Source organism: Danio rerio, chromosome 19, assembly GCF_049306965.1.
Source record: "Danio rerio strain Tuebingen ecotype United States chromosome 19, GRCz12tu, whole genome shotgun sequence".
In the NCBI taxonomy this organism is placed as follows: domain Eukaryota; kingdom Metazoa; phylum Chordata; class Actinopteri; order Cypriniformes; family Danionidae; genus Danio; species Danio rerio.
In genome coordinates this window covers 29812559-29832481 of record NC_133194.1, presented here as the reverse complement: position 1 = coordinate 29832481, position 19923 = coordinate 29812559, and the positions used below count along the sequence as shown (strand labels likewise).

Genomic DNA, 19923 nt, shown 5'->3' with positions numbered 1-19923 from the left:
CTGTTGGCGAGCTGCTTATCTTTAAAATCAGGCTCAAATTAGGCTTAAAATCCTGTAGTGTAAACTAGGCTTTACTCTCAAATATCAACACTGAAAAACACATAACAATAATCTTTAAAGGGTTATTTCAGCTAAATTAATTAAATACTCACCGTCTTGTCGATCTAAACTCCTGAAAGATCTAAACTCATTTAAAATATCTTAATTTGGACTCTGAAGATGAGCGAAGGTCTCAGGGGATTGGGTGATAATTAACAGAATAAAACATTTTGAGTGAACTAACCTTTTTCTCATTTTGTCTTTCAGACATATCCTCTATCCAGTATGGACAAGTGGATATGTTCCCGTCTTTACAGCACGGTTAAGGAGTGTGAGCAGGGTTTTGAGAGCTATGAGCTACACACGGTCACGTCCGCGCTGCACTCTTTCTGGCTCCACTGTCTGTGTGACGTCTACCTGGTGAGGATGATCTTCACTGCAGTGCTGTCGTGATTTGATGGATCTTGCAATCATTGACTGATGAGTTTCCATCTCTAAACTGATGTTTCTCATCCTCAGGAAAGCATCAAGCCACTGCTGAAGCCTGAAGGCTGTGAAGAGAGAGTCGGAGAGAGGCAGGTGGCCACATCTGTGTTGTATCACAGCGTGTCTGTATCTCTGGCTCTCCTCTCGCCCTTTATGCCGTTCCTCACAGAGGAGCTGTGGCAGAGACTCCTGCCGTATGGTCACTTTGACAAGACATCCTGCAGTTTGTGTGTTCATCCCTACCCAAAGACCTCACAGCTGGTGAGTCTGTCTAACAAACAAACACTCACAATTGGCACTTTTCCATGTCCACCGAATGGGTCACTTTTGGTGGGTTTTATAAGCGCTGTTAAACTCAATTGAGGTTCCAAGTGAGTCATGACAATACTAAAATATGATGTCTAAAATGCAGATACTAGTTGGCCATAGAGAAACATCACTACATGTCAATTAGAATGTATGTATTGATACACCAAACCCACCAGATTTAAATATTCAGCCACTATAGAATAATTTTAAAGGGTTGGTTCACTCTTTTATTTGAATATTTTTTTGTTTATTTAAAGGTGCAGTGGGTGATGCAAAATGCTAGCATTAGCATAAAATTTACATCCCTCCCTTGCCGTCCAAAGTCATGCCTCTTTAAGTCATAAAGGAATAGATGACAATCTGATGGCGTCACGAGAGCATCACGCTCTTTGCCATTCACACACACACACACACACACACACACACACACACACACACACACACACACACACATAGGCAGCACCAAGCTCTCTCTCTCATTCACACATACACACACACATAGACCGCAACAAACAAGCCAAACACAGTATCACTCTCTCTCATTCACACACATACATACGCGTGCTCGCTCGCTCGGGAGTCGGGAGCGATATTGTTCACCGCCCCCTCCCGTTCAAATTACATCAGTTACCGACTGCTCCCAAGCTTTATTCTGAGATTTAGGAATGCAGACCTTTACCTTGTATAACACTAGATCATGTCATTCACCAGTTAGAAAACTGGCATTGAGGTAAAGTTGGTTTTATATCCAAACATTCAGACTTTCTCTTTGATAATATAATTTCAGAAAAGTATTGTTTGCAAATTCTAAATTTTGAAATCATATAATCAGCCAATGACTATAAAATATAACATTGTTCCAGGCCCAGATAAAGGGCCTACTCACACTATGCTATCCGAACTGTGTACAGGCCTGTTTCCCGGATCATTTGAGAAGTGTGAGTGCTCAGGCACGGTTTACTTGGTCGGTTGGCAGAGGTGGCCCAGAGCACGGTTCACTTTGGCTTTGGAGCGGTATGCTTGTGTGTGAGTCCAAAACGCGCCTAAGCCCGAAACTGAAAGCGAGACGTGACTTTTAAGGGACTGTTTCATATGGATTGATTGAGTAATCATTCTTTCTGTTCAAAGATGCAAACCCCTCACTGCATGACAGCTGCACCTGTAGCACAAGGACTTTATGATTGTTTAACAGCGTCAAAAGTGGCTTATCTGCTCGGTGAAATATTTGACTTCGTGTCACGCATCCCAAACAAAAAATATAACTGAAGAAATCTGCACTGTGCTGAGCAAGAGCGCTTTTTGAATAGCGCATCATCGATGACATAAATGTGCCCAGGCCCGAAAGTAATGTGAGTGCGGGCCGTTAGGGGAGACGGGAGGGAGGACAAGCGTGCTTTGGCCTGGTTCAAGGCAACTGTAAATAGTGTGAGTACGCCCTCACACTGCTGTGTTTCGCGCTCTTGTGTTGTCTCTGTTAATCAAACGGTGATGGGCAGGAATCACTTAATTAGCTTATTCCTTATGCGCTATTTGCATTTAGCCTAATTAGACACTCCAACATTCCCCCCTGCATTGTAATCATTACTATTGGAATAAGAAGAGACTTTCCACCAGCACAACAAAACATGTTTCTGAAGACAATCACCTACTGCACCTTTAACTACTAGCAAAACATAACATTGAAGGTTTGTAAAATACATGTGGATATCTATGGAGATGGCAATAATAATTATTTTTAAATATAACTGGACAATTAGCTTTTTTCATGTAATATACACACTTGTAATATACAAGTGCCGAATTTGGCACTTTAAAAAAGGAAGTCACACAAAAGCAACAGCTGACACAGGATTACACTTGGTCTTAAGGCCTTCTTCGATGGGCTATTTTCATGGCTATTTTTTTTTTACAATTTATTATGGCAGAGCAGTCAAAATAGGACAAATGAGGTCATGTATGGGACAAATTCTAGACCGTTGTCAGTTGGGGGGAGTCATTTGATCCACCTAAACCTCCTCTGGCTATGGGCATGTATCTAACAATTGCCGATTTGAAATTTCTAAGCAGATTTGGTGAGGCAAGTTGGTTGCTAATGGCAGACTCCAGCACAGAGTTGGACCTCACTGGTCTAAACATTTCAACAGATTCCTTTCTCATCTCAACAGATTCATTTCAACAGACTCCTGATAATGTGCAGATAGGGTTGCACTCAAAAAATTGATGTTTGCTGCTTGTTCAAACTACCTATTTAAAATGAGTTGAAACAACACAATTTCTAAGGGACTTTCTTTTTGGGACAACTTAATTTTATATGTTCAATCCGTTTAAATTTATAAATACTAATAAGTTAACTTAATTCCTTCATGTTGCCCCAACATAAATGGATTTTGTGGAATCCAGCATTTTTTTACAGTGTGGGTACTAACACCCCATATGGCTGATGGGTTCAGAACACAGATTTCACTCATTTCAATAGAATTAATGAAATTAAAGCTGGTTTGTCGAATACCTATTGTAAGAACTATTACTTTTATTTAGTGTTAAATTATTGAAGTTTGGCGAGGCAGTGGCGCAGTAGGTAGTGCTGTCACCTTACAGCAAGAAGGTTGCTGGGTCGCTGGTTTGAACCTCGGCTCAGTTGGCGTTTCTGTGTGGAGTTTGCATGTTCTCCCTGCCTTCGCGTTGGTTTCCTCCGGGTGCGAGTAAGCTAAATTGTCCGTTGTGTATGAGTGTGTGTAAATGTGTGTGGATGTTTCCCAGAGAAGGGGGTTGCGGCTGGATGGGCATCCGCTGCATAAAAACTTGCTGGATAAGTTGGCGGTTCATTCCACTGTGGTGACCCCGGATTAATAAAGGGACTAAGCGATAAGAAAATGAATGAATTATTGAAGTTGGGCTATTCAGCTTAGGCTTTATTGTGAATAGGTTGCATAAATGTGTTTTGCGTTCATTTGTAATTTTATATTCATGTATATTTGAATGTTTTAATATGTTATTTAATTTAAAGTTGTATTTTCTTTTTAGCTCCTTTTTAAAGTATGTGCACAGTCACTGCTTATGCCGTGCCGTGGTGTTGATTTGCCACTGATATTGTAAAAATAACCAAATGACACCCAGCCCTGCATGCAAATCTTATTAAGTCACTAAACAACCTTTTTTCATCTCCTTTTTTGCCACAGGAGCACTGGTATTTTCCCAAGGAGGAAGCAGACTTCTCTCTGGTACAGGAAGTGGTCAGAGTGACGAGGTTACTGAGAGCCCAGTGCCAGATGACGAAGGAAAAACCAGACTGTGAGTTTTTGTGGACTTGACATTAATGGTTTGGTTCTTAGATAACATTTTAGTTCTTTTAACTGTAGAGTTAAGATGTGCATCTCACCTTGAGAACATGGTCTTTGTTTTCAAATGTATTGTCTTTTGATTAACTTTTGGCACATCCAAGTGTTCATTTCATTACTGCATTGGCAGGGCGAGTCAATGTGGCTGTAGTCATTAAAGGGATAGTTCACCAAAAAATTTAAATTCTGTCATTCTCCATTTTGGGCTTCTATCTTCTGTTCCTTTCACAAAGGAAAATACACTGAAGAATGTTGGAAAATATTGACATGCACAGTATTTTTTGTTCCTAATATGGATGTCAATGGCTGTTTTTTGCCCAACAATTCCCAGAATATCAATATATTAAAGTTTGGAACCACTCAAGGGTGGGTAAATAATGAGATGTTTTTTTTTTTTGGGTGAACTATCCCTTTAGTGGACATTACTAAGTAGTTTTTAGTGTCATTGCAAAAAATGTGTAATTTTTTTTGGGGTAACTGTTTTAGTTCACATGTGTAACTGTTTTAGTTCACATCAATTTGTAAAAATGATTGAGTTAACTTAATTGATTTGTGTTGCGATGACATGAAGGAACTGTGTGAAACCCAGCACTTTTTTTTACAGTGTAGGTGTGGTAAGCAATTTGGTTTTTTCTCAGTTGACTCAGTGGGAGCATATACAGGTTGAACAGTAGCAGTGCAAATACTGAGCATTGGAGGTCTCCACAAGTCATGGTCACCTGTACTCAGTGCTTGTTTTGAGTCAAATCCTGTTCGGAATATGTCAGATATTCGTGTTTTGCGTTCCGGTATTTATTTAATTGATCCAGTGTGCATGGTGAATACCTGCATGTTTGTGTTTGTGTTTGTGTTTGTGTTTGTGTGTGTGTGTGTGTGTGTGTGTGTGTGTGTGTGTGTGTGTGTGTGTGTGTGTGTGTGTGTGTGTGTGTGTGTGTGTGTGTGTGTGTGTGTGTGTGTGTGTGTGTGTGTGTGTGTGACCCTTAACAATATTTTTAGGCAGTCATCTTTTCACAGTGAGAAGCGAAAAAAAAATAATGGCATAATGGCCTACCTAAACATTATTTGTATTTTCAAAATGACAATGAGGCAGTCAAGCTTATTTTTATTATTTTTTTAAACCATGAGTAAATCTAATAATGAGCCCCGATCAAGAGATATCAAGAAGATGGAACTGCACACCTAAATCAGCATAGCGGGAGACAGAAGCAAGTAAGACAGCCAGAAAACATGACAAAAGAGGTAACTGTGGGCTCTTCTGGAAGATTAGACATAGTCATTTAATTATCTCCGTTTCACTTGAAGGTGAACTGAAGATCAGTGGTGTTAGTATACAGAATAGTGATGTTTCATAAGATTTATGTTTGTGGTTACACGTTTTTATCCATGATTGACCCATAACGTTATACGGCACAAAATAATAAAAAATCGTTCAGAAATTGATGCTTTTTTGCCGTTTAAGGACATCATGTTCCGGGAAAACTGAAAGTGTCTGGTGAACGTCGGTCACAGTAACTTTTATTTCCCAGTTTTGTTCTGTAAATTATTTATTTACAAATAAAGCACTGCTTGTACTCGCATAACACTTAACAAATTTATTAAAAGGAAAAGAAAAAAAAAACATCTGAAGACGGTCCCAAAGAGCCCTGCCCAGTTTTTTCTTTGATTAAAAACAAACTTAAATAATTTTGCCCATGAATGCAAGATTTCAGATAGTTCTATAGATGCTCAGTATGGTATTATCCAGGTCGCTCTTTGTCACAACTGTGAATTTCAAGGACTTTGGATAAATCCTATTGACTTTGAACGAATTGTGGTATTTACCACTTCTTAATGATGTGGGCAAAGATCACAGGTTAATGTTTTAAGATGGTTTAGAGTTTCTTCTACCATCACTTGACTTGAAAGATGTAATGACTTATTTCTGAAGTTGTGGTTGAGACTGTCTGACCTCAGCAAAGCGCAAGGATGTGCTAATCGCCTTTCTGATATTATTGATCTCCTCTGTAAAAAAGAAAGCAAACCCATTGCATTAGCTTTCAGAGACAAGTTCACTGGGAGTCTGACTTGGTTGTTAGTCTCTATATCAGGGGTGTCCAAACTTTTTTTTATAAAGGGCCAAACAGCAAACTTGATTGAGGGTTGTGGGCCAAATGTATATACCAAATCGTAAATATTAAGTGTGTCATGGGTAATATGCTAATTTATTGGGTAATATTTAAAAATAACTAGAAGATTATGCTTTAAATCATATGAACTCAATGCAGTATCATTTAATAATTTACTTATTAACATGTTCATGCTCCTGCCTTTACCTTGATTTCCTTGCAGATGTCGCATGCATTGTCCTATATCTGACAGTATTGACATTTTAAAATTCTGATTTATCTACAACATTTAATTGAATCATTTGATTTCAGTCAGCTTTTTGTAGCTCAACAATAAAACAAAGAAACAAAAGGTCACATTAAACTGGAAATGAGGATCTCGGTCAAAGGCATTCGCCCCAAACACCTCCCCATCATTCTCACTCTCTTTTCAGATGGGATGGTGGGCCAAATCAAAGGTTACCATGGGCCAACTTTGGCCCGCAGGCCCTACTTTGGGCATTTCTGTTATATACAGTAGTGTTCTATACAGTAGTACAGTAGGGATGTTTAAAGCTCTATTATGTAATATTGTGGCACTAATTGGCTTTTAGCTCTGAACAGACTGTCACAATTCTGGACAGTGCATTGGAGAAAACATAAATCTAAAGAAATTAATCAGCTTTTCATATTTTCTCAACAATGTTTTTTTTTTTTTTTTTTTACATATTCCTATAAAATCACTTTGGTTAAGTAACAATTCACACCATTCACTTCTAGCATATTACATACTTATTATTAAGATATTAACTGTTTATTAGCACATATAGTATATAGTATGATACCCAAATACTACTTTACTAACTATTACTAAGCAGCAAATTAGAAGTTTATTGAGCTAAACATTTTATTTAATGGCTTGCTAATTGTGAGAATTGTACATTAAAATAAAGTGTGACCCAAAAAACTACAATACCTTGACCTGTGTTTTTAATTTTTTTATTTATTTAATGCAACTTTACAAAATAACAAAACTTACATGGCATATTTAAGTGAACTTATGTACTTTGGTGTCTGGTTCTATATTGAAAGCAAGAAAACTGTATTTATATATGTTATACTGGGCTAATTTCCATCGTCCGCACTTAACTATTCTTCATTTTTTATTTACAACTGCTGTTGTTTTTCTTCAAGGTGCTTTAGGTCTGCCAGTATTCTTTCTGTCTTTAACTGGAGCTGTGTCATCAATAGCATGCTTTACGTTTGACTTGAATCAAGGAGAGAAAAGTCTGCAGATATGCTTGGTTTCAAAGATGCAGCGTTCATAAATCATACACTAGTGTTCTAATATATGTTTCTTTTTCTGACAAAGACAGATCCAGCTTCAATGGTAGGAAAGTTCAACACATTAAAGAAAATACAGAAATTACCAGATAGATAGAAACACTGCATCCCTAACAACAATGCATAATACTTTTAGCTCTTTACGGATAAGTGCTCCAGAGTGTTTTTAAGTTATTTAGTAACTAGGCTGCACAATATATCATTTCAGCATTGATATCACAATGTGTGCATCTGCAATAGTCACATCGTAAGGATATGCAATGTCCAGTCTGAATTCTAGTTGACCAGAAGCTACATAATTGTATTTAATTACTGTATTCATATGGAATTTATATGGTTTATACAAAAAAAATTCTTACTTAGAATTTTTGTCCTGTTTGTAGTCCAAATATCTATATTTCAAAGCAAAAACAAGATTATTTTACTTACCCTACTGGCAGATAATTTCCGTAAAACAAGCAAAACAAACTCTTATTTTTCACATATTGTTACAGCCTTATTCCAAAATGGGTTAAATTCTTTTATTTCATTAATTTTGAGGAAATAAATGAATTAAATCCATTTTGCAATAAGATTGTAACATAAAAAATGGAGAAAAAGTGAAGCCTAATGAATACTCTTCGAATACACTTAATATTAGCCAGTTCTCCAATTTTAAAAGGCGGGATTCATATTTATCTATTTTGGGAGATGACGGGCATATAAAGCTTTGTGCTTCACTGTCTATAGTTACAGTATATAAAAATCGGTAAAAATTCCTAAACAAAATTATATGTGACATTTAAGCACAAAACCGGTCATAAGTACCAATTGGAATTGAGATTAATGCGTCATCCAAAAGTTGATTAAATAAGCTTCCCATTAATTAATGTGGTTTTATTATGGTAAGAAAATATTTAGCCGAGATACAAAATGTTTAATATTTGGAATTTGAGGTTTCAAAAAAAGTTGTTCAAGTCGAGTTCTTAGCAATGCACATTACTATTAAAAAACATAGGTTTTGACATACAGTTGAAGTCAGAATTATTAGCCCCCCTTTGATTTTTTTCTTTTTTAAATATATCCCAAATCAAGTTTAACAGAGCAAGAAAATGTTCATAGTATGTCTGATAATATATATATTTTTTTCTGGAGAAACTCTTATTTGTTTTATTTCAGCTATAATAAAAGCGCTTTTTCAATTTAAAAAAAAAACATTTTAAGACAAAATTATTAGCCCCTTTAAGCTGTATTTTTTTAATAGTCAACAGAACAAACCATCGCAGATGGTATAACAACATACCTAATTACCCTATCCTGCCTAGTTAACCTAATTAAACTAGTTACGCCTTTAAATGTGACTTTAAGCTGTATAGAAGTGTCCTGAAAAATTATCTAGTCAAATATTTGTTTTATTTTGGATAGAATAAAAGCAGGTTTAAATTTTTCTTAAAAACATTGTAAGGACAAAGTTATTAGTCCTTTTAAGCTATATTTTTTTTTCAATAGTCTACAGAACAAACCATCATTATATAATAACTTGCCTAATTACCATAACCTGCCTAGTTAACATAATTAACCTAGTTAAGCCTTTAAATATGACTTTAAGCTTTATAGAAGTGTCTTGAAAATATGTAGCAAAATATTATGTATGTACTGTCATCATGATTATGGGGTCATTAGAAATAAGTTATTAAAAGTTTAGAAATGTGGAAATAAATATTGGAGAAATTAATAAACAGGGGCTTAAAATTCTGACTTCAATTGTATTTACTGTAGGAAATGTACAAAATATCTTCATGGAGCATGATCTGTACTTCAGGTATTCTAATGATATTTGGCATAAAAAATATATATATATAACTTTATAACCCACATATACATTTTAGCTATTAGCAAACAATATACACATGCAAAGTATAACTGGTTTTGTTTTCCTAGGTCACATATAAGACCAGCTCATGGGTCATTTTACCAGTTCTATGTCATTTCCAGTAGTTTTATAATTTTCAAGTATGATCAGGTATTTACATGTACTAGGATTAGGAGCAGATTAGAAAAAGATTGAAACTACTCCCTCAAATCCAATCAAAATTGAATTCATATCAAGCTCAGTCAGATTGATAAGCCTGTTTACATGCTGGATTTTTCATTGAGCCATCAGTCCAATTACTAGTGGATTTTTTGTATGCATGTAAATAAACATAGCTATTGGATAGAATGTAATTATTTTTAAGTGAGCCAGGCCGGTATTCAAAAAACATTTTAGATTTCTTCTAAATAGCAGAAAAAAGCTATTCACCAAGCTGCTGAGGCAAACTTTTACTAAGTAATAAAGAAGTCTTAAGCTAAAAGTAAGGGTGGAGTTCACTCTGTTGCTATGGATGATGTCAACATGATTACTAACTATGCACACCGGGATTGGCTGATGGTGAAAGTCTCTGTTGGAGATTTAATGATGGAAAGTTTGTAGAGAGCAATATTATGTTAATGCTGTAATCAATGTATTAGATTATGCATACTATTTTTTATAACAATATTTTTTTTTATGTATATATTTAAAATAAGTTTTTTCATATATATATATATATATATATATATATATATATATATATATATATATATATATTAGACTTTATAGAGATGCACTCCCACTGCAGAATAATCCCAATCAATCTAACATTATAATTTTTTTATAATGTATATTAAGAGATATTAAATCATCTGACAAAATTGTATTCAAATCGCAATATACAGTTAGGTCCATAAATATTTGGACATTGACACATTCTAACATTTTTGGCTCTATACACTAACACAAGGAATTTGAAATGAAACGACCAAGATGTGTTTCAACTGCAGACTGTCAGCTTTAATTTAACAGCATTTACATTCAAATCAGGTGAACGGTGTAGGAATTACAACAGTTTCTTCAACTTTTTAAGGGTCCTAAAGTAATTGGACAGAATAATAATCATAAATTATAATTTCACTTTTTAATACTCGGTTGAAAATCCTTTGCAGTCAATTACAGCATGAAGTCTGGAATGCATAGACATCACCAGATGCTGCGTTTCATTCCTGATGGTGTACTGTCAGGCCTCTACAGCAACTGTCTTCGGTTCCTGCTTGTTCTTGGGGCATTTTCCCTTCAGTTTTGTCTTTAGCAATTGAAATTCATGCTCAATCAGATTCAGGTTAGGTGACTGACTTGGCCAATGCATAACATTCCACTTCTTTCCCTTCAAAAACTCTTTGGTTGCTTTTGCAGGATGCTTTGGGTAATTTTCCATCTGCACCGTAAAGCACCATCCAATGACTTCTGAAGCATTTGGCCTCATTCATTCATTAATTTTCGGCTTAGTCCCTTTATTAATCTGGGGTCGCCACAGCGGAATGAACCGCCAACTTATCTAGCACGTTTTAGGCAGCAGGTGCCCTTCCAGCCGCAACCCATCACTGGGAAACATCCATACACATTCATTCACACTCATACACTAGGGAAAATTTTAGCTTACCCAATTCACCATGTCTTTAGACTGTGGGGGAAACCGGAGCACCCGGAGGAAACTCATGCGAACGCAAGGAGAACATGCAAACTCCACACAGAAACGCCAACTGACCCAGCCGAGGCTCGAACTAGCAACCTTCTTGCTATGAGGCAACAGCACTACCTACTGCGCCACTGCGTTGCACATTTGGCTTAAAATGAGCTGAAAATATTGCCTAAAACAGGGCTACATGGTGGCGCAGGGTAGCACGTTCACCTCACAGCAAGAAGGTCGCTGGTTCGAGCCTGGGCTGGGTGAGTTGGCGTTTCTGTCTGGAGTTTGCATGTTCTCCCGCAGTCTGTTCTTATGTTTAAAAGTGCCAACTTTACTAAATTTTGTCCCAAAATTCTTTTCAGATTGGAAGCAGATTAGATGGTGTTGTAATTCGATTTGTTGTTTTGTCACAATAATATGATACAGAGAAAACCACAGGGTTCTTCAACTGGCTTTCTGCTTTTTCTTTGTAATCATCGCAGGGACCCAAGACATTTCAAGAGCTGTTATCAGTTGTTTTTTTTGTTCACCTGCAGCTGATGGAGGATTTGGTTGCCTAGTTATGAGGCTCACTGATTTTGAGACGCTATTTGGGGGCTTTTATCAATAGATTGTGGACTCTCTTGTGTTATCTGAAGATGCTCACATATGTTGTCTTGGCTTCCCTGGCTGTTTTCCAGCAGGTCGTCACTGCGTGTCGAATCTGGGAGCAGGTCTAATACGTCACAGCCTGTCAGTCATGAGCTCGGTGTTCAGGGCACAGCCAGATTGTGTCCGTGAGCAGTGGATTGTTGTGACTGTGTGATGTGTGTGTGTGTGAGTGTGTGTGTCATTTAGGTTGATTGCAGTGGAACACACTGATGGATGATAGATGGGGAAGTAGATGTTGTCCTTTAGCACTCTTGCACCTATTTGTATCCAAGTGTAGCCTTTTTGTTGCAAAATGTTTTTATTCAAGAAAAGACTGAAGTTTTGAATATAGTTTTACAGAAAAATGACACTTTTTAGGTTTATAATAAAATTGTAAATTGTAGTCATTTTATGTGTTGTATTCTAATTTAAGCCTTTAATCTATCTAACCACTTGCTTTTTAATGCTAGTCAAATCTTAAAGTCCACATGTACCAGAAGCTGCAACCATTTTATTTTCCGTATCTTGACGCAGTTTCTAGAGAATGTTGAATGAGAAAGTAGTGGGTGTGGCTTGTTTTTTTTTTTTTTACTGCAAGCTGATTGGATGTAGTAAAGTAGGCATTTCTGTCAGAAAGATCGGGAAAGGGGTTTGGGGGAGAGTCATTACAGTGTAACAGCTCACCATTTCAGTTTAGTGTCAAAACAGATAAAGCAGCTGGTTAATGTGTTAACCATGCCCATTTCCTAAGATGTACCTAATCTGACAATTTAAATGAAGGAAGTGCATTTTCAGATTTTCATAAAAGAAAAGAAGGGCACTTTTTTCATTAATGACATGCACGGATGAGTTGTTCACCACAAAACTAGCAATGTGAGCTAATAAAATGGTAACTTTTGATTTCTTGGGGACTTTAAACATGCTGGGAGTGTAATAGTTATGTTGTATTTGTTTTATTTTGACTGGATTAAAAGCAGTTTTAGTTTGTTTTTTTAATTTAAGGTCAATATTATTAGCCCCCTTAAAAAATATTTTATTTAGCAATTTTCTACAGAACAAAATAAATTATACAATAACTTGCCTAATTACCATAACCTGCCTAGTTAACCAAGTTAAGTCTTTAAATGTCAGTTTAAGCTGTATAGAAGTGTCTTTAAAACTTCTAGTAAAATATTATTTACTGTCATCATGGCAAAAATAAAATAAATAAGTTATTAGAAATGAGTTATTAAAACTATTACATTTTGAAATGTGTTGAAAAAAAAATTATTTCTGTTAAAGAGAAGTTGGAGAAAAGAAATTTATATACATGGGGCAAAAAAATTAGTCCCTCCAGGCTTTTCTTAAAATTTGCGGCAATATCTGCGGCCTTATTTTAACCTAAATTTAAAGGATACTGCATATTTAAAAAAATAAAGAAATCTTGTATCCACATATAATTGTGTGCACAACAGCTCAAAGATTAAGATCCACTGCATCGCTGCACAGGTAGTCTCTCATAAAGACCATCGCGGTAAAAAAATATATTAAAAAGCGTTTTAGTTTTTACATACAGTTAAAGTCAAAATTATTCACCCTTTTGTGAATTTCCTTTTCTTTTAAAAAAAAAATCCCAACTTATGTTTAACAGAGCAAATCTTTATTCACAGTATTTCTGATAATATTTATTCTTCTGGAGAAAGTCTTTTTTATTTCGGCGAGAATGAAAGCAGTTTTTAATTTTTATAAAAACATTTTAAGGTCAGTATTATTAGCCCCTTTAAGCTTTAAATGTTTTCATTTGTCTACAAAACAAACCATCGTTATACAATAACTTGCCTTATTAACCCAGTTATGTCTTTAAATGTCACCTTAAGCTAAATACTAATTTCTTGAAAAATATCTAGTCAAATATTATTTACTGTCATCATGGCAAAGATAAATTAAATCAGTTATTACAAATGAGTTATCAATATGTGTTGAAGAAATCTCTCTGTTAAACAAAAAATGGGGAAAAAACAAACAGGGGGCTAATAATTCAAGAGGGCTAATAATTCTGACTTCAACTCTATATAGAAAGATTGTTTTCTCCACCATCTCTTCTAGTGTACGCAGTGTGTGCTCCAGATCAGATGGAGATTCTCCTGTGCTTCAGATCTGCGATTTGCACTCTGGGTCGAATCTCGACTCTTCATCTGCACTGTCCAGAGGCAGGATTCAGCGACTGTCCTCCAGCTAAAGCCAGCGCTGTAGGGGTGGTGGATCATTCCCTCTGCTTACATCTTAGTGCTCAGGTAATGCAGAGTAAGGCTTACCCTTTCCAAATTAAAGCAACCCAACAAGGCGTCTATATATAAACACTGCTGATGGCTTTCTCTCTGTCAACCTTCAGAACGGTGTTAATGCTGACAAACAGAGAGCGATTCTATGTCAGCGCAGAGAAAAGCTGGCGTTCAAATTAAAACAAGCCCTCGCTCGCACACAGACGCACAGCTACATCGAAAAAGTACCTCAGAAAGTCAGACAAGAGATGGAGAATAAGGTGAGTGCAGAGTGCAACAAATTAGACTTCACTAGAAGGGTACAGATCATCAGTCACAACATGTTTAAAACTTTTTTTGCACAAATAAAGCAAATTTTTGTTTACCATAATTTTTTTTTTTACATATATTTGATTTTTGTTTGCATTTTGACTGTCATGTTATTTAAATTGTAAATGGCACTTAAAAATATAAAGTCAAGCCCAAATTATTAATTCATTTATTCATTTTCTTTTCAGCAAAGAACCTTTATTAATCAGGGGGTCGCCACAGCAGAATGAACCGCTCAAAATTATTAATACCCCTGGCAAATTCTGGCTTAAAGTTACTTCTAAAACATAATAAGACATAAGGCATCATTGTGGGAAATAAAGTAGTTCTCAGCTATTATTTACATTTGAACAAAAAGGGGCTGTCAGAATTTGCTAGGGGTATGATTCATTTTGGGTAGTTTTATAAATTCAGTTTTCCTCATTGTAAATGTCTCTTGATTTATATATTATGGTTTATTGTTTGTTTAATTGCATTTATTTAAAAGTCTTTTAAAATTTAAATTAGGGTTATTTTGAGCATTTTGTTTCATCTAGAAAATTAAAATGCATCAGAATAACAAATTTTCTAATTGATAAATATTTTTCTGAAGTCAAACATTAGTTTTAGGTTGTCTACAAATGTATAATAATGTTTCTAAAAAAACTTTCACGTTTTACGTTTTTTTTTTTGAAGATCGGATAACAATTGGAATAAAACAGAAATGAATGATAAAACTCAGCCATAAATCCAGAGAAAGTAGCAATATTTAAATGACCTCTTAATTTTTTTTCATTGCTTTAATTATTTATATAGTCTTTTTATTAATTGCTATTTTTTTCTATTCATATATATATATATATATATATATATATATATATATATATATATATATATATATATATATATATATATATATATATATAATACAATCACGCATTAAATTTATATTTTATTTTATATTTTATTTATTTGATATTATACAATCAAATATTAAATTAAATTGTTTTTATATTTTTCTTTTATATTTTATTTATTCATTTGATATTATATATACATATTGTACAATCAACTTAAATAAGTTTTTTATTTTATATATTTTTTATTTTATAATATATTACTTATTTTTTATTTATTTTATATTATATTAATCAATTAATCAAGTTTTATATTGTATAAACATATTATACAATCTTTATACAATTTAATTTGATTGATTCATTCATTTTTTTATTTTCTTTCGGCTTTATTAATCCCTTAATTATTATTAATCCCTTTATTAATCTGGGGTTGCCAACTTATCCAGCATATGTTTTACGCAGCGGATGCTTTTCCAGTTGCAACCCATCACTGGGAAACATCCATACACTCTCATTTACACACATACACTATGGCCAATTTAGCTTACCCAATTCACCTGTACTGCATGTCTTTGGACTGTGGGGGAACCGAGCACCCGGAGGAAACCCAAGCGAACACAGATAGAACATGCAAACTCCACACAGAAATGCCAACTGACCCAGATGAGGCTCGAACCAGCAACCTTCCAGCAACCTTCTTGCCGTCCTTATTAAATTAAATTCAATTAAAAATTTTAGGGCAACATTTTCATTTCAAAATGCACAAACAAATGTAATATAGTATATATATATATTTCACATATCCATGAGAAGGAAATCTGAAAATCAAATGTAACAACTTGCCAGATTTCCATGTAACTCAAAGTGCCTGATGCTTTACTTGCAAGCCTCAATGCCCAGTGTTTTTATTCACTGTTGCAAATCTATTTTCAAAAGAAAACATTATTATTTCTTTTGTGTTATTAAAATTCATATGAGATCATCCACATGCATTTATATGGATTGCAATATTTATGCATGCTCTGTTTATTCTTCATTCAGCGTATCCCACGAGAAAGCTTCATTCTTGTCAATTGAATAATATATTTGAGCTGATGACAGATCTTGCATACATTCATTTGTTTGTGCTCAAAAATAACCAGATCACAGCCATGGAGCAGGAAATGAAGAACATCGAGGACCAACTTTTGGCTTTGAAGGATGCAAAATAAGAAGATCCAAACACTAAAGTCTTCCAATAATAATTTTTTAAATGAGAAATATGTCTCTACATAGATATATGGCAAAACATACAGTAAATGGAAGGTGCACATGTATTATGTTTTTTTTGGATGTAACATAAATGTAAATAAATTATTGACCAATTTTAGTGCCATTCTCTCTCTTTTTTTACATGTATTTTATTTTTTATAAAAACATATTTCTGTTTTTTTTTTTTTTTTTATTGTACACCTACCGACCACTTTATTAGGTACACCTGTCCAACTGCTCGTTTACGCAAATTTCTAATCAGCCAATCACATTGCAGCAACTCAATGCATGGTCAAGACAATCTGTATGCAGAAGAGCATCTCTGTACGCACAACACGTCCAACCTTAAGGCGGATAGACTACAGCAGCAAAAGACCACACCGGGTGTCACTCCTGTCAGCCAAGAACAGGAAACCAAAGAACAGGTTCACCAAAATTGGACAGTTGAAGATTGGAAAAAAAACGTTGCCTGGTCTGATGAGTCTCGATTTCTGCGTGACATTTGGATGGTAGGGTCAGAATTTGGCGTCAAAAACTTGAAAGCATGCTGCCTTGTATTAACGGTTCAGGCTGGTGGTGGTGGTAAAATAGGGTGGGGGATATTTTTCTGCCACACTTTGGGCTCATTAGTACCAATTGAGCATTGTGTCAATGCCAAAGCCTACCTGAGCATTGTTGCAGACTATGTCCATCCCTTTATAGCCACAGTGTACCTATCATCTTAGCTACTTTTAGCAGGATACCACATCATGTCATAAAGCACGAATCATCTCAGATACTAGTACCTAATAAAGTGGCCAGTGAGTGTATATTTGTGTGTTATATGTTATAATTCATAACATTTAATAAATTATTATTATTACATTACATAACAATTAATTGTAAAATACATACAAATAATGTTGTTTTCACTTAAGCAATTATCAGAAAATATTTTGTCAAAACAGTCTTAATTGTATTTTTTTTATTTTGTTCTATTATTTTATAAAACCCCCACCGAACGCCCAATTCTTTTTTATTACCCAATTATACAGCCTAAATTTGTACATGTACACATTTATAAAAATACTTCTTGATATTTTTTAAAACACAACCACGTCAAAACAAGTCATTTCTGCATCTATACTGTAGGTGTCCTCATTGCTGACAGTCTCTGGATGAATATTCAGTCTCAGTAGGAAGCTCTTCTTCATTCATATCTTCCCCATCAGTTACTTTGCATACTCATCTAGGACACCCTGTGTGCTGTCCTCAATTTCATGATTCCCTCTATAATCTCCCTTGTTTACAGTTTTATCACTGGAGTCAGGACAATTTAGGAGTAAATGATCAAGAAAACTAGTTTTTCATTGTGCTCTTACTGAAATGTGAAATATCAGCGAGGTCCAAGAGCATCATTACAATAACATGAGACACATTGTAAGGGAATAGACTCGCATGGTTTGGCAGTTGTTGATTTTTGAGAATTGGGACAAAATAAAAGGAGCTTTGTCATTTTTATGTCAAATTTAGAGAACCTGTTGTCTCGCTACATCTAAAACTATGTCCACGGGGAAGAGTTCAATCGTTCATATGTAGTTAAAAAGATGCAAATATTATTTATTAATAATAACAGAACTTGTTTTATCAAAAGCATCACAAGGTTTGCATGAAATCAAAATGTACTGTTTATTTTGCTAGGGCACATTGTTAGTCTTAAAGTGAACAATTAATCCATTCAAGTTAATCATCTGAAAATAAATGTTGATTTTTTTGGTGATTCTTCGGTGGTATTTAAATAAATTCTGAGCATTTGCTTTTGCTTTGAAATGGCAATCCTTCTCTGATGTCGTCAGTTTGACAATTTTTGAATACTAAAGATGATTTTGTATTCAATTTTTTTGTTTTGATTTTTTTTAATAGGTCTTACATTATGTTTTCCGATTTTTCATACTAAATATGTATTAATTCTGGTACTTTTATAATGAACCGATATATCAACCATTTAGAGGTTGACATTTAAATGGGATGTGTTGGAAAAAAATGCATCGAGTGTGTTAACTAACAAAATTAGGAGTTAAGAAATGCAATGCAAATAAAAATTTCTTGGTGGGGCAGTTAAAGGGTTTAAGGCAACGAAAAGAAGTTATTCTTCACTTGAACAGTAAAATTATTGGGCCTACGGTACACACAGTGGAGAGTTGGAGAAAAATGCTAATTTTTGAAGAAAATATCAAATGGTATTTAGAGGTTTTTGCATCTAAACAATTCATATGTTTAAGAATTTTAAAATCCGGTAACCATAGACTTTCATAGTATTTGTTTTTCATACTAAGGATGTCAGTGGTTACAGCTTCCAACGTTAAAAAAAGTCTTTTATGTTTAACATAAGAAGTAAAAGATAAGTCAGGCCTGTAGCCAGGGGGTTTGGGTGATACAGTAGACCCACGACTAACTGACAAAGGTCTAGAATTTGTCCCATACATAAGCTCATTTGTCTTATTTTGATATTTGACATATCATAAATAGTGAAAATAATCTATCAAAAAGGTTTTAAGATCAATTGGAATCCTCTGTTGGGTGTTGCTTTGGTGTGAATTCAGACAATCAGTTTTAGCCAACGCTAACCAATATTTTTTCCAACATCCAGCTGTGCAAATAAACACAGTCTGACATAAGAGAAGTCATCTTTTGCTACTTTATTGTTTTAAATATTTTACAGGTAACTTTTATTTTAAATTTTGACTTATTCTTAAAACAAAAAATGACCAATAAAAAGGTGTGAAGCACCAATATTAAAATTTGACCCATATTAAAATTCATTTAAATACTATTTTGACTATTGTTGTTATTCATGAATTTTCAAACATACTTTTTTTTTACAAGAGAGGCTAGAAAATCATGAAGCTCTACATTATCATTATTATGTTTTAATTATTTTTTATTCAAATAGCCAGTTTGTTATTTGCTTTTTTATTATTTAAACAGATTCCTATTTTTTATAATAATATATGATATAATACATTTCATTTCATCGTTTTCTTTTCGGCTTAGTCCCAATGTAATAAATTTACATTTTATTTCTCTATTCTAAATCTTTAGGAAATATTTTTGTACATCAAAGAAATGTGGTTAGGATGACCAAACGACAAGCTAATCCAGCTAAAAAATCAGTATTTAAACCTCAGAGTTAAATAGAAAATGAGGCGAATAACTGCAAAAAGGTCCACTTTTTGAGAAAAAAGAACCACCCCTTTCGCCAGGCTGGCTACAGGTCTGAAGTGTTCAATTTCAGGTGAACTATTTCTGTAATTAATTGTATAAGCTTTTGTTGAACCTGGATCTGTTCACAAACATATTTAAACAAATAAAAAAAACATGTTTGATAATGGAATCCATGCTGAAAAACTACATTGCCCATAATGCTGTAAACAGATGTCCGCTATTTATTAAAATAAATAAAGTTTGGTCTAGCATTACCAAATCCTTGTTGTTCATATGATACGATTCACTCGTTATGAATGTATTAC

General features: G+C 34.5%; 1 protein-coding gene across 2 annotated transcripts in view; it reads left to right on the top strand.

Moving 5' to 3' along the window:
• vars2 (valyl-tRNA synthetase 2, mitochondrial) overlaps positions 1-16532 on the top strand; it is a 49488-nt gene extending 32956 nt beyond the window's left edge. The window contains exons 26-31 of one of the 2 annotated variants that reach the window (XM_073930455.1): positions 307-459; positions 559-786; positions 4014-4125; positions 13840-14027; positions 14126-14275; positions 16306-16532. In XM_073930455.1, coding sequence (XP_073786556.1) covers positions 307-459; positions 559-786; positions 4014-4125; positions 13840-14027; positions 14126-14275; positions 16306-16374 — 900 coding nt within the window. In that variant the 3' untranslated portion in view covers positions 16375-16532. 2 annotated transcript variants of the gene reach the window in all.
• The last annotated feature ends 3391 nt before the right edge of the window (positions 16533-19923 follow it).